The sequence below is a fragment of the Haplochromis burtoni genome, unplaced genomic scaffold (assembly GCF_018398535.1).
Source record: "Haplochromis burtoni strain Fernald_Lab_line unplaced genomic scaffold, NCSU_Asbu1 Contig_171, whole genome shotgun sequence".
In the NCBI taxonomy this organism is placed as follows: Eukaryota; Metazoa; Chordata; class Actinopteri; order Cichliformes; family Cichlidae; genus Haplochromis; species Haplochromis burtoni.
Window position 1 is genome coordinate 906,962 of NW_024582532.1, and position 25,605 is coordinate 932,566.

At 37.5% G+C, this 25,605-nt stretch overlaps 1 protein-coding gene across 3 annotated transcripts in view; it reads right to left on the bottom strand.

Annotated features, from left to right (window-relative positions):
* Positions 1 to 24,377, bottom strand: part of atp9b (ATPase phospholipid transporting 9B) — a 41,870-nt gene extending 17,493 nt beyond the window's left edge. For 2 of the 3 annotated variants that reach the window (XM_005943538.3, XM_005943537.3), the window contains exons 1-12: positions 24,249 to 24,377; positions 17,221 to 17,394; positions 13,190 to 13,340; positions 11,946 to 12,059; positions 11,579 to 11,687; positions 10,923 to 10,981; positions 9,961 to 10,012; positions 8,623 to 8,717; positions 6,546 to 6,626; positions 4,703 to 4,778; positions 3,307 to 3,383; positions 328 to 488 (exon numbers count right to left, since the gene is read on the bottom strand). In XM_005943538.3, coding sequence (XP_005943600.2) covers positions 328 to 488; positions 3,307 to 3,383; positions 4,703 to 4,778; positions 6,546 to 6,626; positions 8,623 to 8,717; positions 9,961 to 10,012; positions 10,923 to 10,981; positions 11,579 to 11,687; positions 11,946 to 12,059; positions 13,190 to 13,340; positions 17,221 to 17,394; positions 24,249 to 24,328 — 1,229 coding nt within the window. In that variant the 5' untranslated portion in view covers positions 24,329 to 24,377. Of the gene's footprint in view, positions 1 to 327; positions 489 to 3,306; positions 3,384 to 4,702; positions 4,779 to 6,545; positions 6,627 to 8,622; positions 8,718 to 9,960; positions 10,013 to 10,922; positions 10,982 to 11,578; positions 11,688 to 11,945; positions 12,060 to 13,189; positions 13,341 to 17,220; positions 17,395 to 23,742; positions 23,815 to 24,248 lie in introns of all 3 variants that reach the window. The other variant, XM_014340493.2, reaches the window with a different exon arrangement.
* Between the last annotated feature and the right edge of the window lie 1,228 nt (positions 24,378 to 25,605).

Below are 25,605 nucleotides of genomic sequence, written 5' to 3' on the forward strand. Positions count from 1 at the left end.
TCTTTTTTCTTCTTAAATAACTTGTCCTTTTGTCCACTGTTCACTGGTTTTAGTAAACCTTAACTGAAATAAAAAGAGAATACTTTGAATTCAACAACTGAAGCGAAATAAATTCAACATAAAAAAAAAATCTATTTAACGTTGAACACAAAGATTTGATAGGAAATCTGTTTTGAATGTACTGTAAGATCAAGCTTCAAAGTATTATTTTTTCTAAAATAATATTATTAAAAATAATATCATCATCATTATATCTATTTTGGTAAGAACATTTACACCTGCCAGTGTGGGAGGATCGTCTTCTGAGGTTTGTATTTGAGACTGTACCTGATGGGGATGATGTAGGAGAAAAGCACAACAAATCGGAAGAGATTGCGGAACCAAGGACCCACAAACCCTTGCAGTGCAACCATCACCACAGAGAGAACCACCTGGGCCAGGAACAGGGCTTTGGTGAGACGGTTCAGCTCCAGGTCCAGCAGGCCAACCTTTGGGGAAAAGATAGACGTCAAAATGGGCCGATTACAGCATAGCTGTCATGCTTCATCGATTAGAGAGTAATTTCTGTAAAGTTTGGCATTTGTTTTTAGCAATGTTTCTCTACTGTAGGACACTTTTTCAATTAACTTGAAATACAAAGCCAGATAAAACATCTTATTCCTTTTCTGGCAACTTAAAAAGAAAAGAAAAGGGGTCTTTGCTACTTTCCCATCTGCTACCAAAACCTTACAATATGCGACACATGGGCAAAAACAAAGCCAATCAAACTCTCAGCTGCAGGTTTTTAACATGCAAACTGTGTATACAGCATAAGTAAGTTTATTGGTGTTGCCACTTTGTGCTAAACTTCAAATTGCATTATTGTCATGCTGAAGTATTGTCTTTCAGTGCAACAAATAGAAGGTCAAAAGGCCTCAAAAACAGAGAAAGTTCCCATATTGAGATGGCTCTCAAGAAAAACAGACAAAAAAGGGGGTCAGAATTGTCTTTTATTTTTCGAGTGTATCTCCCAGCCAATGAAGCATGTGGGAAAAAGATGTCAAATAAAGAAGCGCCCTTCCCCTTTCTGGCAGTGCTCGCAGCAAAGCCCTGTACACAGAGGGCTTTCATCTGACGCACCACGCTTACAAAAACAGCAGAACATAACATCTCTCCTCTCTCAAATAAAGGAACTGCTCTGAAAAGGAGGGGAGGGGGCAGGCATATATAAAAAGCAGCAAAATTCCTCCACTGCCTAAACCCCCACCAAAACCATTCCCCTGAGGACTGGGAGAGCTGGGAGACCAGTGTGACTGATTTATCAGTTGGTGTTAAACTCCCAGTAGCAGAGTGGGGAAAGGGGAAGGGGTCCGAGTGAGCGGGTGGGCATCTCCCCACCCCAGTGCCTCACTACATGGTTCATGGTTGAGCTATTGAGAAAAATAGCGGGTTTGGGTGGATTAAAATGAAGAAAAATTAAGACAGAGAGAACAGTGCACGCCTGAAAAGCAAAGGATCGCCTTCTGCTTGAACAATGGCTAGTCTAAATTTTCCAAGCCTTGCCGGGGATCAGATGAAGTCATTATTCATTCAGTCAAGGGGGGAAAAAGGACTCAATTACCTCAACCTAAAGATGCTATCAATGAATAAAAGTGCATATTTTACTCCATTCATCTCCAAGCCATTAAAACTGAAAGGAATGATTCGATCTGCCTGTGTGGCTTGTATTTTAGCATGTGTGTGAAATCTGATGACGGACTGCAGACGTGGGACATGAATATTCATGAAATTAAACCCAAAGAATATCAGAGCTTCAGTCTTAGTGAACGGTTAAAGCTTAGAAATCTGGCCAAGAAGAAAGTCAAGAAAAATAAAATTGATCTTTGAGAGGTTAGTAAACAAGTTTAGGTTTCTATTTTTCAAGAGCAACTCGCCCTGAGAGACACACGAGGAGAGCGGAGTATTGGAACTTGGATATAAACTTCAAAGAATCCTTATTGAGAAGTGGCCTCTTGTCAAATGACAATGTTCGGCCTCTTTACTCAGACAGGAGTTTGTAACTATACTGCAACAAAGGGTGAATCTACGCCTGATGTCCTGTCAGATTGATCAAGCGCGGGCATCGTCCTGGTCGGTGTCACAACAGATTATATGAGACCAAAACGTTCTTGTGACTTTAGCCGCACTGTATTGACTTTCTCCCCCAATCTCCAGTCTCCATATTGGCACTTCTGACATCATCTCCTTGAAATATTGAATTCCTCTCAGCTGTCGGGCTTACACAAAACACTGGCCGGCTGTTCGACCGGCCACATCAGCGTTCTAAATAAAAGGCACTGGTGTCAAAATGGTGCTGCAGCAGGACGGGGTTATGTTATGCCACGGAGAGCTTTAGTAGGTGACAGCTGGAAGTGACAACTTTGTGTGTTAAAGTCACTGCATGGTAGATTCAGTTTAGCTAGAAAAGGGGAAAAAAAAAAAAAAAAAAAACCCCTCTGAGATCTTGTTTATTGCTGCCTCTATCAGATGACCTCTGTCTATCTAGCCAAAACATCTTCCAGGTAAAATCGTATATTTAGCATAAAATTATTCACTTCAATCCGGAGACAAAACGCTCAATGGGGATTCTATGAGATTAACTTGGTGTTGAAAATGTCATTTAAATCCTCAGTTAGTTAATTTCCCTTTTGGTTAATTAGCAAATGGTACTGACCTTTCGCGCTGACAGGCCCAACTTTATCTAGAAAGTCAAGGTTAACAAACCACCTTGTCGTAGTGATTGATTAGTGATCAGAGGTGAGAGGGAACGAGATGGCATGAGGAGAATTTGGGATAGAAGATACTTTGTTTGAGGTGTTTTATCCACTAGAGCTTTTAAACGTTTATGATGGAAACACCACAAGGGGACTCCATGTTTCTGAGTTATACCTTGTAAGCTGGTTTAAAACCTATAGAGGATATGCTTACAAGAACATTTTATTTTGTTCAAAATTCTGCTGACATCAGCAATGTGACTTTAAAAACAGCCAAAATAAATCATTATTTGATACAATACAGAAGCACTTAAAACAAAACTAGATCCAGTGTAAAAAATTATGATTGTTTCTTCTGCCGTTTGTCTTAATTTTAGTGAGGTAACTAAATCAAATGGGGGAAACAGGAGGATCTTAAGCAAATTTCAGACATTTTTAACAATTAAGCGTTAATTGTAACAGTTTAAATATTTATAATTATATTTCTAGTATACCACTTGACATTATTTGTATAGGAAACTAGAAAAAAAAACCCTTAGATTCAAAGCTACAAAAAACAAAAAAAAGCATTCACCTTGTTCTTGGCATAGGACGTGTTCAGTACGCTTCTGGTCTCTTTGCCTGTGTAGATCACCACCCCTATCACCGTGCCTGCCAAAGATAGAGACAAGGAAAGTAATGCTGCTCATTAACTGAACCTCACCCCACCATCTCACGCGCACACGGACACACAAACACGCACACAACACACACAACACACACAAATATGCATGCACACACTCATCTTGGTCAAGTAAGACGAACTGCATGAGAGGAAACACAATAAGGCTGAGCTGAGGCAGTTTTGTCTCATTGCCACTCAAGCCAACAGACAGGAGTTTAATACGCTTAGACACTCGGGGCCTTCAGCCACCCTATGGAAGCTCATAAAAGCTGATCAATACTCTGCCATCTTTATTTGCCAATTCATTACAGTGGCCTTATTAAAAAGGATTAATGAGTCATTAATATTAAATGAGCCTAATGGCAGAGCAAAGACACTAATAAACCTAAATACAGGCTCTGAAATCCCCAAACTATAAAAAAATGGCAAGAAAGTTACAAATGGATAAAAAAAACAAAACAAGGAAAGTAAAGTGCAGGCACAACAGAGACCAGCAGCCACAGGATCAGAGGAGAAAGGTGATGAATTGCTCCTGTTGACTTCTAACTCCAGAAATATTGAGCGGTGTGACAAATGGTCTGTGTGGCTCAGCATGCAGAGGGGCTTCAATCTGAATATGCGAGCAACTAATTCTCCTGTCACAGCTGGACTGAGGCCCGTAACCGTGTGAATACACAGTGATCTGGGCCAGATCAAACGCCCTGAATGCTACTGTAGAGGAGAGAGGTGTCTGTCAGGAAGAGTCTTGTGAGGGACAATGACATTTCTAAGCAGAGATGATGTAACGAGTCTAAGTCAGGCTTTCTGTGCCACTGTGTGTGTGTTTGCTCTTCTGGTCAAGGTCAGGCCAGAGGGGAGAGCAACACCACAGATCAATGCTGTGGCCATCACTGGGAGCGTCACAAACACTCTCAACTGACACAACCATTTCTGCCAGAATGGCTTGGCTGAACTGAAGGAGGACCACCTCCACCGTGGGTTTTATTAAGTAAATATCTATTAAATCAAACCGATTGCTCAAGGTTTAAACCCATGAATTCTGTTTGCAAAACTTGAGCACTGCACTCAGGAAGTGTGAGCAACAAATTTAGAAAATGCATAAAATAAGAAAAATGAAATATGAGTCAGTGCATGTTTCTGAAAACATTTACACAGACATGCATTCACATCTTTAGGTTGACGTTTAGCAATAATAAAAGGTGTCAGAAGGTGAAATTAAACTGGATGTTTTTTAAAAAGCAATATATTTGTGATTCACTTCAATTTAAAAAAAATGAAAAGGCTATAATAGCTTTCATTTACTTACCAGATGCAACTACGGTGCTGGCCCAAAGAGTGTTTTCAATGCTGAGACTCTCATGGATCTGTGGGTCCGTGTCTTCCTGCAAATAAACAAATTGGCATAATTAGGACTTTAAATAACTTAACTGGTGGTTTGAAATTAAATTATATTTAGATACAAATTAAATTCTACATATTACTAGTACAAACTTAATATGCTTTTTGTTTCTTCCTTTTTGTGACACTTTGTTGTGTGTGAGAAAAAAAACAAAGCAAACAAGAATCCTAAGACATGGAAAACTTCAACCAAAGAAGCTTCGAGCTTCAAAGAAATACCTCGACGCAGTGAATTTATTTCTGCAATTAGCCACCTTCTAATTAGTATTTCTCAGTGTGGCCCTCAGGCAAACAAACACAAAAGTAGCACCACAGATGAATTTCACTCCAGTGACTTTAATAGTAAAAGACAATTTACTGCAGTTAAACATTTTATTCTCACCAAAAATAAAATAATGAAGACAAATTTTATTTCAGCTTTTACAAACTGTAAAAAACATTAATCTGATTTCTAATAATTGAAATCTTTATTTTGTTTTGTGCAAGAGGCTCTAAGATCACCACTTTATTTTTTAATAACAATAATGATCTTAGCTTTATTACATAAAAGTGTGTACTATCTGATAACCATTATTTAATAAAATTGCAATGAAAAAACTACATTTCCCAATTGATTGATAGATTTTTTGACAATAATTAAAAGGAAAAAGCTGAAAAGTTTGTTTGGACAGAACAGAAATGGTTAAGAGACCCCAGCTCAGACTGTGCATAACTTGACCAGGATGGCTGAGCTCTGCTGTGCCATTAATTTTCTCAAGCACCCTGCACAGTTGTGCCGACTATAGCAATACAGTAGTCCTCTTACCTATACTTTCACTAGATTTGGCATGGCGATAGAGGCTCCTTTTAAAAAAAACAGTATAGAGTGTTCAAGTAGATGAGATTTTAGTGATAAATAAGCCCCTTGAGAGCCTCTTGTTTCACCCTCCCCGTTTCACCCTTCTCTCTTAAATAAAGACAAATGCTGAAAATGGCTTGAGTCAGGAGTGCAGAGTCAAGGCTCCAGTTTCGGCTCAAATTGCCTGCCCGATATGATAATTATGATACCTAAGCACCCACATCCTGTCAATCCACTCAAACATGGGAAGAGGTGCATGAAAAATAAATGGCAGTTTGCAGAATGCTTGACCGCTCTGACATTGGCATCACAGTACGGTGTTCATAACTGCAGAGGGTCTCAATGAAGACCACAGAAACAAAGCCACTATATCCGTCTCAGGAAAAAAAAAGAAAAAAAGAAAGAAACTCTCATAAATAGGTAAGTTCATTTGCTGCGGATCTGTGGGAACCCATTTTTTTCCCATCCTGCTCAGACTAAAAGCACACGCTATGCAAAGGAAGGCCGTGGAGGATGAATGAGCGCAGGAAGTGCTCGCTCACTAAGCCTGGTGTGTGGCCAAGAGTGAAGACGGACCACAAAGCCCCCCTTTGTACTGGAGCTCTCCTCTCTGTGGGGGCTGCGCTAATCTGCTATTAATAAAAAAAAAAAAAAAGGAAAAAAAAAAAATCACTGAGCAACAAGCAAGACAGGATGGATCGAGCTGGAGCTGCAAGAACCTGCCTGTGATGTAAGAGGCATGCCTGCTGGAGATAACAACAGGCCCAGATGGACACACAAGCCCCTATTGTTGTCACTTGTCAACACATTGCGGTGATACACATCTTCTATGTCAATCCACGTTCTATAGAAAAATCTGCATTTCTTTGAGATTTGTTTTACAGGTTATAAATATGTCAACGAGCTACTGTACCCTTGTGAAATTCCCCTCGAAACTGTGGATGTCCAGCTGAGGCTTCTGGGCGTAGACGTAGGCGCTGATAGAGAAGAGATCCTGAGACAAGAAGACACGACAGAGGTGCCATTTAATTAGTTTGAAAATGAGACACAGCCTCATTTAACTAGGTTATATGAGTGAGCAATTCTTCTGAAAACTACAAATGGAAAAGAGACCAGCTGTTTTCCAGAGAGAGTAAAAACTGTGTTAGCATTTCAGTATTTTACAGTCTGTTGCACTCAAACTAAACACCTTATTTGGAAGTGAAAATATGTTAGAAAAATATACTTTAAATTTGAAAATAAAAGCCTCACTAATTCCTATTAGAGCAGAATAATTGGATATTGCAGCAAATATTGTTTAAAATAACATATATTGCTGGAACATACATATATATATACATATATACATATATACATATATATACATATATATACACATATATATATACACATATATATATACACATATATATATACACACATATATATACACACATATATATATCAACATACACATAATATATAATATACACACATATATATATACACAATACACATATATATATCATATATATACCATATATATATACACATATCTATATATATACATATATATGTTAATATAATAATATATATATATATATATATAATATATATATATATATATATATACATATATATATATAAATATATAATATATATATATATATACACACATAATATATATATAATATACATACATATACTACACACACACACACACACACACACATATAACACACACAATATAAAGTGTGTTGTGTAATAACAACACACTTTAGCACAGTTGCTCAAATAAATAAGACCGATCTTGCTACACGAACAAAACCTTTAGTAGGATCTTTTGTTTCTTTGGCAAGATTTAGTAAAACAAACAGAATCAACAGAGTCAATGAAGGGAGTACTAAGATAACAGCACTTCCATAAATGTAGGATCTGGCTTCTTAACAAAAGAAGGAAACAACCTCAGGAAGTCACAACAATCACCACTGAAACACGACCAGTCAATCATCTGTTCTCTCAGTCACCCTGACAAATAAGACTGCAGCCTAAGGCCTGTCAAGCAGCCAATAGCAGCCTTCCCCCCTCTTAGTGGAACAAAAATTGATTGTAAATATTAAATTATTCAGGCAGGAATGAAGCGCGTGGAGCCTCGGCAGCAGTTAGGCAGGCCTCAGCTGTGCTCAGATAGTGTTCTCCTAGCGAGAACATGGGCAGAGCGGTTAAAGAGGAGCAGGGAAGATTATTTTACTGAACCCCCAATGGAGAGTTATGTTGCTCCAGCATTTTAGAGACAAAAGCACAGAGTTGGTGCAGTGATGATTTAGAGATAGCAAGTGTGGATGGTGATGGAGGAACAATACATGACCCTGATGAAAGTCATTAGTTTAAATATAGAAACAACAGCATAATTAGCAGATGTTTTACTGGAGTTGTGAACATATAAACTATTATACCTTCTCAGTGGGTGTAGACATGATGATAATTTAGTGCTTATATTATAAAAGTTTCTACGTAATATGGGGGGACATACTTGATTAGTTGGGACCTCAACTATTCACAGTCAGCAACCCTTCTTGTTGTGAAAGCGCATCAAACCAATTTACTTTAGCTCCTAATATTCTCTGGCAAAAGAACAATCTTTTAATGAAGTATAAAAGCGAGGCGTGTTAACAACGCGAAAACTGGCTCAACTAAAGACAGCTTGTGCCATCTTCGGGTGCCTTGAAACCCAATACAGAAGCCGTGGCTCAATCATCAAATGACTTGCTGAAACTTTAATTATCTGATTGCATTAAGTGGCAACAAAAAAACAAAAACTCAAATCTGAAGTGTTGGGTATCATCTCCAGTTAAAGGAAGCTGCTGTCAGGTTCAGACTGTTCCTGCTGTCTGTCATCAGTGATTAGGTTTCCATCACAGCACAGACATTCGATGAGCAGCGCTGTTAGTGATAACTCAACACTCATTCACAGACAGTTTGTTACCAGAGATTCACTAACGTATCCATACCCCTACTGCTGGCAGCCGTTGTGTGCAGCCAACAGCAACTTTCAGTTTCCAGTCTGTTTCTCCATCCAGCTGATCTGTTCTGATAAAACACGAACCTGGAAAAACACAAAAGCTCTCAAAGACTGCACAGTTGTTGTGATTGCATACTTTGCATTGCTCTTTCACACAGATACTTATTCATGTAGCCATGCTTACTGGTTTGTTGTGTTAATTGACTTTCCCATATAAGACAAATAGATTATAACTCACTCAAGCTTTCCTTCTGAAAATGACAATTTTTCTGTGGCATTTTGCATGTTTTAACACACATTATAATGTTATTACTTATTAGCAATAGACTTTTTTAACATTTGCATTTTTAGAAACCTGACAGTGACCAAAGTTTAAAAAGTATATCCTGTGGATTAAACAATTAAAGGCCAAAACCATGAGACTGCTTTGTTGAACCAAAAAACATGCTTGAAAAGCATGCTTCCACATTACCATGTGCTAAAGAACGTAAACATATTCGCAGCACATAGAAATTGTCTTAATCTAATAACTTGAGCATTAATACAGAACCTGTAGCACAACAGAAAGCCTCTGTGGTTGCTGTGAACACCGCAAAGCCTGATAAAAATTGAGCAGTGGTGACCTGTATTGATCTGAGGCAATATTACATATGAAACTGATGGATGAGAGCAACTATCTGACAGAGAGGGTAAAAGGGCAACTATAAACCATCCCTGGAGGGTTAAGTATCATGGAAAACATTAACACAAGTGGGATGATTCATGCTTTCCCTCTGCAGTAATGGCAGGTCAGCTTCTCACGTGACACCACTGGGATGTGAGGGTGTATATGAGTATGTGAAAGACAAAATATACGAGCCTGTGTGCGAAAGAGAAATATGTTATTTTATGTGGATGTGTGTGGGCGTGTGAGTTAGAGACAAAGACATCAACAACTTCCTGCCAAGCTTATTGACATATCAAAGATTGATGGAAATGATGCCACTAAGAAAAGAGCCAGGATCTGATGCAGTTCATCGATTAATTAGAATTTGCATCGTCAGTCACCTGAACAAATCATATGAATCACAGGGTGACTTGTCAAAGGACTAGAAGTGTAGGGAAAAGTCACATTTCTCACCTAAATACACTTGACTCAGCTGGCTGAACTGCCACAGAGAACACAAAAGTTCAACTGTAAGCATTCTTTGTGTTATTTTTTTGGAAAACATACCGTTACAGGTGTGTACAGGTAATGCTGATCTACTTGCGTCTCCAACATATTTTGTCCTGCTTTACAATGACTGATTTAAAAAAAAAAAAACAGACCCGGAGTTCATCTGCTCACCAGTTTTTTCAGATGTCCTCAGGAAAATCATATCTGCAGGAATCCTTTGGTTCTAGGAAAAGAAGAAGAAGAAAGGAGGAAAATGTTAAAGGTGGTGTGTCATTGAGCACTATCCCCTCCAAATCGTCCTGAATAATTAAATATGGTCAATACCCTGACGTGAAGTTCACTTTACGTGAATCTAATGCACAGCAATGAAAATTTTAAAATGGACTTAGTGTGCTTTTCACCATTTTACTTCACATATATCACTGTAACAATGGTGTATAAGCACAAGTTTCACCCTAAACACTCTGTTTTAGACAGTTTTTTTATACTCTTGGCTGTGTTTGATGTCAGTGAGAGAGGATTTCCCTCAGACAGTTATTTCAGGTGCACAGCTCTGGGGTTTTGAGCACAGAAACAAACTCCTAGTACACAAACCAATTTGTTTGGGAATAGCAGCCAATCAGATGAAAGTGGTCTAGAAAGACAGGGTGGCATTAAAGGAAGAGATGGAAAAAAAATATTAAGAGTCCAAGAATAAAAATTTGGAGCTGGAATTGACCTAGAACCAAACATCACAAATTGATCATTTTTAATTAAATTTTTAGAATTGAGAATGTATCTAAAGTTTCAAAAAAAATAAAACACATTTCCCACCGTACTGTTTAAATCAAATCCATTAATCTGTTTTATAATATCTGCCTGTTAGCAAAGATGCAAATGCTTATAAAATAAGCTCAAGCTAATGTTTTGAAGGATTTAGAACCTTTTTTGTGGTTGCTTTTACTTTTAAACAAACATCTTTTCATCGTATATGAAAATAAATTCCAAAAATGTCGGCTAAACTATCAAATTCCTATTTTATATATTTTAAATAGCTTAAAAAAAATGAGTCAAATCAGCACCTATCAAGCAAATACACCTAACTGAATCCTTCCGTGCAGAGGCATCTAGAGGTAAAGACAGGAGAGATTTACCTTCTCCACGATGATCAGGTCTCCAACTTGTATGTCTGAACTTTTCACTTGAATTTTACCTAAGGAAAAGCACAGAAATTGTGAAAGACTCTAGACTTGTATTCTGAAATACCTTCAAACTAAATTATGTCATGAAATAAAATGCAGATATTGATTTTTGGCCCATGGAAATGATGCCGACTCTTAAAACCACAGCCCACTTTTTGCTATTGCTCTTTTTTCCCCCCCTCTCACCTTCTAATTGATTGATTATCTCCAGCTTGATAACGTAATACCCTTTTGTTTTCATCTCTGGTCAGAGTCAGACAAAAACAATGACATAGAAGGTCACTCTCAATTAAACCACCCCAATATCCGCTGAGAACCTTCCTCTTTCACTGCGCTTACATGCACAAACATGTACATATGTACACGGTGGCTGTGAAGTGCTACAATCAACACAAGGCACAGATCTTAGGTGTTTATAAATTTGAAGGAAAAAAAAAAAAAAGAGTCAATGCAATTACAGTGAGAAGAATGACTTCTGTTGCAAGTGTAAAGCCATCTTTTAATTGCATGGAGCCTCAATCATTGGAATAAGAGTCTTCATAATGTCAGCAAACAGCTAGACGAATAAGGTGGAAGGTGAATAGGTCTCTTTCAGTTGTCTCACTAACCTCTCACTGTCAGTTTGCTGTAGAGTTGAGAGTTCATCTCTTTGTCTCGCTGATAACGTCTCACTTCGTCCACAGCCTCCCGCACCATTGTGACAGCTAGCACAAAACCCTGATCGACAAAAGAGTGCTTTAAAAACTGAGTTTTATCAATAATAAAATCCATTCATTTAAACTACACTGGCATTTGCTTAACATTAACAAATTGGAGCAGGTTCTCACTTAAAACTGTTGCAATAGTAAAAAGTGGAAAAATGTGGGTTTATTCTCTTGCTGAATTCCAACAGTACGACTAATTTGGCTTCACTGTACATTTAATTTAGTTGCAAACAACTTGATAGATCAAAAATAAATACATAAAAACATTTACCAGAGGTGCCCAATATGTGTACAAGTATCCGATTTTCAGTGATGGCACAAACTGCGAGCAGGCCACCACTAGAAAATAAAGATTGAGGAAGAACTTGAACTGCTGGTAGAGAACCTGAGAGGGGACAGAAGACAAAGATTCAGCGAGGTGAGTGAACATGTCAGCAAGGTGAGTCAAAGATGACGACAGCTGCAGACAAGATAAAAGAGGATGCAGCAGCAGAAACAAACCAGACGGGATGGGTTACTGTACACGTTCCAAGAGGGAACAAGATACATGTTAATGCTGTTAACTTTACATTAACCTAATGGAAACTCTGACACTTTGAGAACGTCTGTTTCAAATGGCACGCAGGGTGCAGATTTCAAATGTAAGGGCAACTAGGTACGATGTCAGTGCCTAAAACTTTCAAGAATAATCCTGCACTGCGTGAACAAAGCTTCAAATGAAGGAGGAAAACAGGCGCATTGTGTTGATAAATCAACATGAGGTTGACTCAATCAGATACCATTTCAGGTGGAAATCACCAGAGACACTCTTATATTACACATACCAAAGTAGCTCTTGTGAGTGGCTCAAGCTTCTTTGCTAATGTGCCATCTATCACCAGGGAGATCGCAGTATTCTAGTCATCTAAGGTCAAATTTTGAATAATGTTTGCAATAATGAGAGTCCAGTGTCTAGTCACAGATTATCAGAGACAATGGGATCAATGCAAGACGCTCTACAGTTAATGAACCTCCTGACCTTTAGGGGAAAATGCATACTGCTAACTCAATTCGTGTGTATTTAATAATTCAAAGTGGAGGGAGAAAAACAGCCGTTTTGTTCACCGTCGACGAGAATATCTACGTCTCTAATAGACAGTTGACATTTAATGGCCTGGGCTGAAGGCAGCCCTCTTAATCAAGGAACCATTTGCTTTTTAATAAGTAACTCTGATGGATCTCTATTGTTCCCTACAGAGTAAACCCTTAACTTAATGACAGAATAGTTAACAATGAGATCCAGTGAAAGCTCCTGTGCATTACAGTCTGTTAATCAGTGAAAATAAATGACTGATTTCAACTGAAAGGATGAATTTGTACTGTAGACACTATAAAGACTGGGAGCATGGACTCGATAAAAAGAAAAACTGCTGCGTTAAGAGCAAAGATCAGGGCACGAAATGCGAATTCAGTTACCAAAGCAAGACAGTTAATTTGAAACAGGCTACAGGTTGTGTGCGAGCTACTGCCACTCACCCCAGGCACAAAGGTGATGATGTTGTATTTCTGGTTTTTGATGGCATTTTTGGGGTACTTCTCTTCACACTTCTCAGGGCAGCCGAGCCAAACTGTCCTTGCCTTCAGCTCCTTCTTCCTCCGACATATATGAGCCAGACAGTCACAGCAGCTTACAAAAGAAGATGTCAATATGATTAAAAACAGACCAAAAAAAAAGCAAAAATTACAACAACAAGACAGCACTGCCTTTATGGGGATATTTTTTGTACCAGGAGAGTCAGAAAGTTCCACACTAGGTCACAAAATAAATTTAACAGACGATTAAAAGGAAACATCTTACATATATAAAACAGTTTATTTTTTCAGGTTTTAATGTTAGCACGTGGTGAGCTACACACTGCTTCAAGGGCTTTTTGGAAACCATTCTGTATTTTTAAAGAAACATACTGACTGTCAATATTTGTAATATATGGGTTGTGGTAAAGGGATGAAGGAGAAGTAGATGGTGCAAGAAAAGGGCATCCAAGTAATAAAATGTGCTGTAGTGACTTTATTTAAAAAAGGGAGCATAGGTAAGGCTATTGAAAAAAATATGCAGCTTGAAAAAGATTAACAAATTAATCATTAAACTTCTCCTTATTTTACTTTTTTACACTTTACTACAACTGCCTGACAGCTTTAGTAACATTTTAACAGATTACCAACCAGAACCTGCGCAAAATATGATTTTTTCAAAATAAGAAAAAACATTTTTGAAAACCTAAAATTCAACTTAATATTTGTCACAGCAACCAGAGTCTAAAACGTATTTTCAGCCTTCTTACATTTCAGTAATCACTCTATAACTGCGTGAGTTTGTGTTTAAATCATTATTGATGTCACAAATTCTCAAAATTTGCTCCGGACACATAGAGCTTAAAATAATAAAGATAAAAATATAACCAATAAACAGAAAATAAACTCTGTGGTAATACATGACTTTGAGGATCTCTGTCGAGTTTGCACAACACAGGATACAAATTTAAGCAATACATAGAAAAAGCGATTAAAGCAAATCTGTGATTTTGCCCTTCCTTGCTTACAATGCTTAAACAGTGCCAGCTCTAGCACTGTGCAGTAACGCCACTAATAGCTCCCTACTAATTATATCAGTACATGTGGTAATCCATTGGGCTTTTGTAACTGGAGGTGGGGGTTTCCAAAGTAAAGCCAGCTTCTTTGTGGCAACAGTGGTGCACACTGAGTGAATATGTCTATTCAAACATGTTCATTTAAATGAGGGGGTTGTGCAATGGGAGAGGATGGTATGGCTGCTGCTGATACATCGAGACAACACAACTGTCTTCCCTTAAAAATGAAACAAAAATTTACATTAGTAATATAAATGTGAGCGATAGAGAGACTCAACTAGCTCTATAAATATCAATAACTCACAATTCAACAGCAACTGTGTGTGTAAACATATATAAAAAAAATACTATATATAAAAGAAAAACAATTCTTATCCAAACTGCAAACATGAACCAAACAGCAGGCCATCTTATTCTCTTCATTTATATTCTGCAATAAATAAAGAAGCAGAAAAAGACATTTTTACTTTTTCCTTAGATTCACCAGTTTTCTTGCATCTTTCACCAGTTTCCTGTTTTTCTGCAACTACAGTGACGCAACCGTGACGTCCACTTCAAATTGGTTTATTCATTCTCATTAACGTTCTCAGCTGTTAAACCATTAGTAGCCATGGAGCCTCACAGCTGTGTTCTGCTGCGTCCTACAGTACTGATGCGATTTATATTCCAGGTCTCATCAGTGTAAATTAGATCTTCAAGGCTTTTTTTTGACCCACTTGTATAAAGAGGTCCTTTGCTTTTAACGCTATGAATCATCTAAAAAGGTTAGCATCTCTCCTGGTGGGAAATCCCTTGCTAATTATGTTAAAAGTCAGACAAGTTCAGAGCTGGATAATCAATTTAAGCTTAAGAGTCAAACATGTTGCATGTATACAATCAAACTACTGCATGAAATTGGTTGACACACATTAGTTTTGTTAGTTTTACCCAAACAGCAACCTCTGAGGTTAAAAAGAAGGCAACATAAAAAAGCTAAAAGCTGCAGTTCCACCAGTGGCCACTTGGGGCTGATTCAAAAAGTGAATCAATTCCCATGATATACATGTTAAAATGCAAGTTTGCAATCTGGTACAATTGGTAATTTCCTCCATCATAACAACTCCACACTGAATAATTTTTGGATACTATCAAGGCTTAAAAACAGTGGTGCGTTGCTTCGACTGACACGCGTGCCTGTGCCTTACTTTTACTGAACTTCCATTTTTAATATTTTATTAGTTTGGTACTGAGCACTGAGAAGCCGATATTTATGTTTATGTGTTGCACCTCCACAGTTAACAAATGCCAACACAGCAGCAGATGTAACAACTTGACTTTTATATGCAGTTTGTAGTTTTACCCCTAGTCCATTTCTGCTTGTATGCACTAACATCATTACCACCATATTATCAAAACTCAATAACGACAGACGGGTTCAGATTGACATTTACTTTTCAAAAAGTAAGTGACTTTCCATCAACCTGGTAATGACTACAATGGGGGCTTATCTCCCATATCTGATATCAAACGCAAACAGTGGCATAGTGTGCGGGTAAATTTCAATGAGAGCAGCGTGATCTGAGCATGACCTAAACTGGCACCTGGGGGGAAAGAGGGGAGAGTGTCAGTGTATACCGTCATGCTGAACGGCTTGGCTTTTCCACATTTTAAGCAACTTGGCAAAACATGAAACTAAATAAATCAACTTTGGTAAAAAGTCCTGTTTGTATTGGCCTCGACGTTCTCTGTCTCTGTGCACTCTGAGTCCAGATTCATAAGAGCGATTATTTGAGCAAATGAATGCTATTCAAATAATATGCCATTTGAACAGTCGGGGCTTATTCACTGTGAATTATTTGTGTTTTATAATCCCACACTATGCACACATAAAATTACTGGAAAGCATCAAACTGGTCAGCTGTGAAAAATCCGATTTGTTCATTAGTGGGGGGATGGGGAGGGGGATCAATATGCAGCTTCAATTGGACACGTACCACTACCAACAAAACTGAACTGAAAACCGAATATGCTATGAAATTGCAGCAGCGGTGAATGTTACGTTTTGGGCACTGGAGTACTACACAAACAAGTGTTTATAAATGTACACAAACAAACAGTCCTCTTAGCCTGAAAGGAGCGTCGTTAGAGGGCAAAACCTGTCAAATAAATCATTAGTCGGATAAACCACCCTGTTCTGTTTGACCTGAAAATCTTTTTGGACTGATGGTGCGCATCGAGGAACCCGACCAAAAAACATGCCCTTATCCTCTCTTTGCACTTCATGCACAGCTACCAGTGCGTTTGAAATCCAAACTGATCACCACAAGCATGCTTGCTGACATTATACAATACGCTTGCATTTACAGAAAGACTCTCGGAAATGTTAAATGTCCAGTTGGACTACTCTAGTCTGTAGATTAAAAATAAGGCGACATCAGTAAAGCATTTGGCAAAACATATCCGAGTATTTTGCTATGAAAATATGTTATTTAGCAAAGACTACTGGGCTACAAGAACAATCCATTTTATATCCCAGAGTGAACTTGCAATCTATTTTTGTGTGTTTACAGATCTGTTATGGACAAGCTTCTATTACAAATATTATTCAAGTAGTCTAATTGCTAGAAACTTATATTACAGGTTCCTTTAAGTTTATTTAGAAAACATACAAGAAGGTGGTGCAGTGTTTGGCAGAAGGTAAAAAATATGTGGTTGCAGCAGAGGTCAGAAATAGAAACTTCACTGAAAACATGGTTAATCTATTTTTGCTTTAAAATGCTTTCATTGAATTTTCCTATTAAAAAATAGCAGGGCTTGAGTGAATAATCAGAAAACACCCAGATACATAAACCCAAAATGTAAACTATCAATATTTTGCCTAAACCGTCACTATAAAAAAATCATTAAATCAACATATTAACAACAATGGTGCAAAGGTACCTCCCACACAGGACTTTCCATCCTCCCAGGAGGAACCAGGCGAGGCCACTCTGTCTCTGATTGACTCTGGCCCGGGGTAGAGTCTGGTAGTCGCTCTCGTCATTCTCAAAGCCTTCCTCCGACATCATCAGGGGCATTTCATCCAAGTTAGAGGGCTCATCTTCTAAAGAGTATCTGAAAGAACAGTAAGCTGTGTTAGGAAGACTCAGTTACTTGTAAGTATGTGTGTTGGAGAACAATTTTAGAAACATGCTGAAATGGATAAACAATTTAAATATAAAATTATGACAACACGATAAAGCAACTCTTGTGCTTTATTCCTTTTTGTAACAGTGTTTTCATTTGTTTTAGTTGTAAAGTTCAGCATCTCATAACTGTGCCAACCACTGCACATGAAGTCTGATGTGTACAACTCAATCTTGTGTTCAGATTGTGTCCAAAAACACAAATTAATAAGGTCATAAGTATTCACATTCTCTGCTGAGACTGTACTAAAAATAAATAAATGAATAAATTTTGAAAAAAAAAAAAAAAAAAACCTCAAAATTCACTTTACTAGTTTAAAAAAAGAAAAAAGTACTCTATTCATTACATTAAACTCAACCTTTTTAACCTTAAATCGTAAAAACAGTATATCCAAGCAGTGTGAACAAGTAACAGCATCTATGACCAACTTTACACTTAGGGAAATCTCAAGGTAAAAAAATAAATAAATACTAAAAAAAGCACTTCAAAGTACAAGATGTGCAAGATTCAGTGAGAAAAGCCAAGATTAAAGCTAGGTAGAAGGGCAGAGCCAACAGCACTTTCACATAATAAACACTAAAAACACAGTTGAGAAGATATACTACCTTATTCATGAGATGCCCTCTAATAAATGTCTAGATTCTTATAAGAAAAAAAACAAACAAAAAACACATTGTGGTCACGTCAACCCTGCAATGACCTCAATAATATTTATAGTGACGTTGCCAGATTGCGTGATGAAAATGAGGATGCCAATTAAATATAGCAGTAAAAGATTCAGAGTCTCATATCAGCAACAGGCAAAATAAAGCTGAAAAGATTAATAACATTTTTCTGATCAATGTCACATACAAGTACTGATCTTCCATGTATTATACTGAGGTGGATGTTCTGAGTAAATAAAATTTACTGTACTAAAAAAAAAACTAACAAACAAATCTGAATTTAATTCAAATTTAACATCATTCAGTTTTACCATTTGGGGAGGTTTGTGTTTTGCTTTCTTTTTTTAATTAAACTTCAAATCTCTTTTTAGAAACCAGAACTTATTTTTATCAAATACATTCAGAAAAAAAAATACAATATAAGCAGACTGAAAGGTCACTCCACTGTACAAGAGTGTCCTTTATTGAAAATAAATAAATAAACGTGGACATGCGCGCAAGCAAACGTAGCATGAGCAGGATTAAGAGCTTAAGGTCCAAACTCACAGATGCGGCCCTCCCCAGCAGTAAAACATTTAGACGCCTGCTGTAGCCTGACTTTGTTTGAGCTGAGAGCGTCTGCAACTTTAGTTGAAGGACCGGAGATAATGCCACTTGGTTAAGAGGACTTTCTGCTACAAAACAACCTGTTACCCATTTATAACCCATATGAACAGAAACTCCCAAAGCTCTGTTTCTGAACAAGGGAAGAAGGTGTGCACCACCAGGCTTGGCTGGTTTATACATTCACTTCATTGTCTCCACAAAATCAACACCCTCTATGATGACAGTGTTTTCCATAAAATACAACCCTATTAACACAATTCAGCCTCACCACAAATAGAAATAGAAATTTTACAAGAGTACAATTCATCACACAAATCATAAAACAAATATTTGTTATAATTATTTCTTGTGTAGCAACTACTACCAGTTAATGAATGTGTTTGGTTCCGCACTTCTAAAAATCACAGTTTGGACAGATCACAGTCCAGACCATTCCCCCTCCCCCCACATGCTTATAGTATTTGTTTCTTTATTTAAAAATGTATTTTCTGTCAAATAAAAATTGGTAGAACTAATCTTAAAGTTTGTTTCATTTATATGAGATTTTGAACAAATAAAAAAATAAATAAAAATTGCAGTGCTTTTTTTTGTAAGTCGAACAACATCTGAGCCAAGAGAAACATGCCGGTAACAAATGCTGTAACTTAGCCAAACAGGAATCTGTTCATGCTTATATCCTGTCATGATACACCCATATTTCTGCACAGCAAAGTGCTTATCACATATAGTTTGGTACGAAAAATAAAGTTCCTCATACAACATCCTGATCATTTTCAAATAACTGAGTCATAATGAGAAGACAGTTCTCCTGAGTTGTTCAAAGTTTTCTTTTGGCACTTTGAGCATCAAAAGGAGGTGCCATTTATTCTAAGGGACTACAACAGGGGGTTCATGAATATGGCATTTACTTTTTTTTTTTTAAACACCAAAACGAGTATCCTACTCTTTCTGTTAAATGAAGGTAAGCTAAATAACTCTGTCTCTATATAGTAATGAAGTTCAGCTGCAAGCAATTAATTTTTAATTGTCATATAAGAGTGTAACCCAGTTCATTTTTGTAGCAACAATTTATAGATGTCCACTAAAAACACACACACACACACACACACACACACACACACACACACACACACACCAAGTTATTATTTTAAAAGTCCAGTTACATGCATACACATACCAAATGTGTTTGAGTGATTACGGCTATTGAAAATATAAACTGCTTATTAAAATAACATAAGTGAGTGAAGGTATTTAGTATTGCAGGCCTGCTGATGGATGGATTAAATCCCTAAAGAAGTTTGATAAACTGTAACACCAACAAATGTCCTGGATTTGCAGCATGATCTCAGGAGCCTTTTTATAGCATGAGGCACTAAACTAAATACATTTATGTTCAGCTGTATTTGCAAGAACCAGTTTGAGTTATTACTATCAGAAAGAACAAACCTAAGAAAAGAGGTTTTTTTAGGGTTAAAATGTAAGATTTAAGTCAGGATTTTGGCATTTAGTTGTCATGTCCAAAATTAAGGTTCTGACACTTGGGAATGCAAGATTTTCATTCAATATCTTCACAAGCACAGTCAAACACATGGCTGCTGTCACTTTAGGGGAAATACTGACATTCAAGAACAACTTCTAGTGAGAAACAAAAGTAAGACCTGTTCATTCAAATGACTTCACACACTCAGCACTGCACTTCAGTGTCTTGTAAAGGTTGTGTATTGATCCTACACAGAGCTTTGCAGACCAGTATCCGCATGTTGCATCAGTGTGTTGTCATCAATGGTTATGTCAAAAATACAACAACTACTACTGGCTACTTTTTGTTTGTTTTGGGTGTTTCTTTCGATTACAGAAGTGAAAACATACAAAGAAACCAAATGTTCAAAACCACCAGAACAGTTCACTCCAACCACCATTTGTACTTCTTTATTTTTGACCTTTGATTCTTTTCACACTTTTCCCCCCTTCATGGTGAACTCTGCTGTCAATCCATTGTTTGTTCAAGCAAATCTTTCAATCAATCAGCACACATCCTGTGCATAGCATCACCACCTTCAGAGTAAGCAGTGTTTTTTTAGTTTTTTTAGAGGACTGCATCCAAGGACACTTGCATTTGTCACATACCCCAAATCCTTCCCTTCATAGCCAAAGACCCAGCTATGCCAAGTCTGAACCTGATGAGCAGAACAGTCGATACAGATTTCTCAAGTTATAACTAAACAAACACTGATTGAATGACAATATGCAGGGAGATGAACTGTTAAAGAGGATAAGAAAAAAAGACTGTTTTAGACAGATCTATAAACATAAAGGTAGTAGTGTTAAACTGTAAATATTGTGCTCAAAGCTTTGAGTCATATGATCTGGGAAATGTTTCACTGTTACCAAAATGTGCGATATGTTTACACACCATTCGAACTTGCTAAAAAAAAGTGGATTATCAGCCACAGTGTTTCTTGCGATGGAACACCCACATCTGATTACATAATAACTCAAGCCTGTGGGAAACGTGGGCTGCTTTGTAAAAATGTTTTCTGCCTCTCCGGTGCAGCGTTGACGGTGTTGCCAACAGTTGCTCAGAGTGTCAGTGGGAAAGCATTCTCCATCAGCTTCAGGACAAATGCTTTGGAACAGTTTGAGAAAATCAGCTCTCATCATTCCTCTACAGGGATCAATAAACTGCCACATTAATTTCATCACTATCATGAGAAACGAGTTCAGCGTGGCAGATTTTCCCAGGAAGTCCAAGTTTAAATGTGCTTTTAGATATAGTAGGAGATATAGTAAAATTAGACACAACTTACAGGTCTTAGAAACAAAGTGGGATTCTATTGTCCTGTCCTGAATCCCTGCCCTCGTGGCAACATAGCTGTTTGCGTTTTTACACTGGTGTGCGCTGGTGTTTCTGCTTCGATGCACTTCAAGTGAAACTAAGCTCTTTATTTTAGACTTGGTGCTGACAAATTTAGAGAAATAGACTCAGTCTAACATGAACTGCCAGAGCTACACTGGCAGAATACAAGCCATTTTATCGGCATAATAAGCAAGCTAGATACAACTCTACCATCTTTCTTTCAGTGAGGTATCATCCCCTCACCCTTCGAGTCAGTCACAGCAGATAAATGCCCCTTGCTGGTTCTGCTGGATATCTGTTCCTGTTAAAAAGGAGTTCTACCTTCCTACTGTCGCCAAGTGTTAACCATAAGGGATCTGATTGGTAGGGTTTTATTTGTAATATTATATGGGTTTTACCCTTGAATGTAAATGCCTTGAGGAGATTACTGTTGTGAACTGCAACTATATAAAACTGAATACTTTTGCCTTTTAATATACTGCAGCTGAATTGCACATTACTACCACCCACTACAAAACACCTTTTACAGTTGCTGAGGTCTGTGATTTATGTGTGCACATGGGGCAATACAATCCTTCTAAGGTTGTGCCACCTTCCACGATAATATGGGGTACATATTTTTACATTATAAAAATGTGTCATTAATGTGATATCAAGGATAGAACTGTGCCAGGTGTTTACAATACTTAGTGCAAACAACAACAAGTGTAGCCCAGACATCTCTGACAGCAAGAGCCACATATCAGCCTCTGACGACATTTTAGAAACGAACTACTTCAACAGCCTCCAAAAAAAAAAGGGAAAAAAAAGCACAATGCTTTGCAGAATAAGCAAGAAAACTGTCTCTGCTAAAGGTGGAAACAAACTTGTTTCACCACTTGAAGCAAAAAACACACCATCCAGTAAAACCAGGCTATGAAAGACGAGATAATAGCAGCTGGTGAGGAGTGACCCAAAAGTAAACAAATGACTCACTGGAGCACTCACTAGTTGCACTTCATATGACAGGAAGAGCTAGTGGAAAAGTAGGGTTTTAAGCAACTGGCTGATAAGTCTGACCCAAGACACAACATCCCCCAAGTATAAAATATATTTTAATTTCAATACTGTGGAGGCTCCTGAGATGTTGCATGGTTTATTTGATTTAGTTATTGTTGAACTAAAAAATAAAGCAGTTATGTTATAGTTTGACTTAAAATTCCCATTAAAAACACTACCTAGGCTACTTTTTTTTTTTTTTGCTTACAGTTGATTTAAACTGTGTTGCTACATATAATGTTTTGTCACTGTTATTGCATTGTAATGTTAGTGCTGCTGTTGGCACCTCGGAGCAACAAGTTTCAGACTTTGATTTAGGCAGTCTGTCATCAATGACTGAAGCTCACTGAAAAAGAAGGCTGGAAAATTCTGTTTACTTTGTTTGATGAATGATAAATTGACTGCCTTAACCTGTACCCTCAGTAAACACTTTACTGACCCATTTATGGTTTCACTTAAGTTTTAATCCTTTCCACCACAACTTGATGTTTTTTGTAAAATGTGGTCCCTATTAGTGTAAAAAAAAAAAAAAAAAAGAAAAGAAAAAAAAAAGAAGATAAAGATAAAGCAGTCTTTTCACTACGGCATACCTGTCTTGTATTAGCAAGCAGTACCTCTCTGTTTCTCAGCCCATAAGGCATCTTAAACTGCTAAACCATCACTACTAGAAAACCTTTAGTTTAGCTTTAGATTTTTATACAAGTCCCTGTTTTGATTACTTGGTTACAGTGGTGTACAGCACTCAAAAATCTACCACAGGAATTCAACTAGGTTGTAATCTTGTGTTATTGAAACTATAACATTCTAATACTCATTAAACTAACCAGCCAATCCTTGTGCCCTATGGGTGGAGGCATTGTCATCCTAAAGGAGATCACTAGATGTTTTTCACCACAGGAAGAAGAGAAATTTTTATTATTTTTGCCGTGACCAAAGGAGACAAGTGGACGTGAAACATACTAGGACATTTTCTACTTAAATCTTAACTTGGCCACCAAATTCTAACCCTGCAGGGGTCGAGGTTTTACCTTCCACCTTTAATTAGCCACTTGCCTATACGTTAACATGACCCAAAGCTATTTGCTGTGGATGCTCTTGAACTACAAGTACCTTGTTATGCGCCTACTTCGCTTCCTGTCCATTCCTCACCCTGAGGACTGTGTTAGTCCATCTTCCTCCATTCTGAAAGATGAGCAAGATGGTGAATCATGACTACAGAAAGTAACTATCTTCATATATCATGTGACGTAGTACGCCAGCACAGCTATCATGTGACTTTAAATGAAAAGCCCGAGGGAACACAGCAGATAACTATCACTAACATATGCTACACTGACAGGCTGAATTATGGAACTTGTAAAAAAGCAAAAGCACATATTGCGCAGGTTTCTAGCTTTACCTGGGGCGGTGTGATAAAATCAAACAGCTGTCAAAGCAGAAACCGCTAATGAGCTGTCAACACCACTACTAGCAAAACAAGCTAACAAGCACGACCCCCGTACACAGATCCGAGCCCCGGGAAGCAAAAGCAAAGCAAAAACACATAAACGTGTCAGACAACAAGACTGTCGCTTTAGTGCGAGACAGAAAAAACAGCTCAGCTACCCCGTCCATACCTTGAAAGCCTGGCTGAGTTGTAATACGGGATTCTCTTCGAGTTCTTCCGCACCGGATTTAACGGGATGCTGTCAGCCATCTTGGCTGGGCAGTACCTATGCGATGCCACGCAAAAAGCGTGGGGATTTGTGCTGCATTCACGTGGCATTTAAAAATGTCGTAGTGATGCATGTTAAACCAAGAAAAAATTGCTTTACTAATTTAAGATTAGAGAGCACAGACTGGGTGGGCGGGGGGTTCATCTCACGCAACACTTGTTTTGCGCAGCGTGTGTGCAAAAAACAAAAACAAAACAAAAACAATAACAAAAATAAACAAAGTGGGCTTTTTCTGAATGTAGCAATGCGAAAACTGCGCTTTCAAGATGTAACCGAAGGTTGCACGCGGATTTAATCAGTGTAGTGAAATAATAAATATAGCTTACGCTAAAATAAGACTTTGCAGGATGATACGAAACCTTTAATAAGTGGTATATTTTGCATTACGCACCATTTTGAAATTATTTGAGAAGCAGCTGTTCTAATCCGAATTTATAGAAACTACTTAACAAAATATACGCCTTTATTTTGTTCCTAAAGTTTTGATTTGAAACTGGCTGACATAGTCTCCCTTTATGAAATCTAGTGTTGACTGCTGACTTACTTTTCTGATATTTTCTTTGATTTAAATAATTACAGATAACACAACTCATTGACCTGTTTAAATACTACAATTATTATTATTATTATTATTATTATTATTATTATTACTGATGGTTGTTTTTAGATTTAATTGAAAACTTCAGACGTAGCTTAGCAGTTCTACTAAAATGATAAAATATAGTCAAGCTAAAGAATCAATTTGTTAAAGCTGTTAGTTTATGAGGGCCACTTTATTGTTTGCCAAAAAAAAATCCTTGCTGAAAGAGATAAAAGTAAATGAAAAAGCTTATTCTTGGCTGTGATTTCTAAGCAAAATAAAAGTGCTGTAATAACTAAGGAGTGTCACGTATAGATCTGAACATACAGGTGGTGTGTTCTGATTTTATTCAGTCCGACTGTTGTTTAAGAAAGACAATTTCTCACCATAACACTGACAACGTATCTTTTCAGTTCATAGATGTGGATGTTTACGAGCATATTTTGTGCTTTGCTCTCACTGTAGCAGCAGCGGGCAGGTGTCCGGAGGAGAAAGCAAACTCTTTGCATTATTGATTATCGGACATATGTTCCCTTCTTCAGAGCAACCATACATCTAAGGAATTGTCAATTACAGTATGAGTTGAACAACGTCTTTACTGTGTAGAAAAACACATTCACAAATGACTGCAAAGTAAAATAGCAAAATGTGAATAACCTACTATTCTCTGTTGAGTCA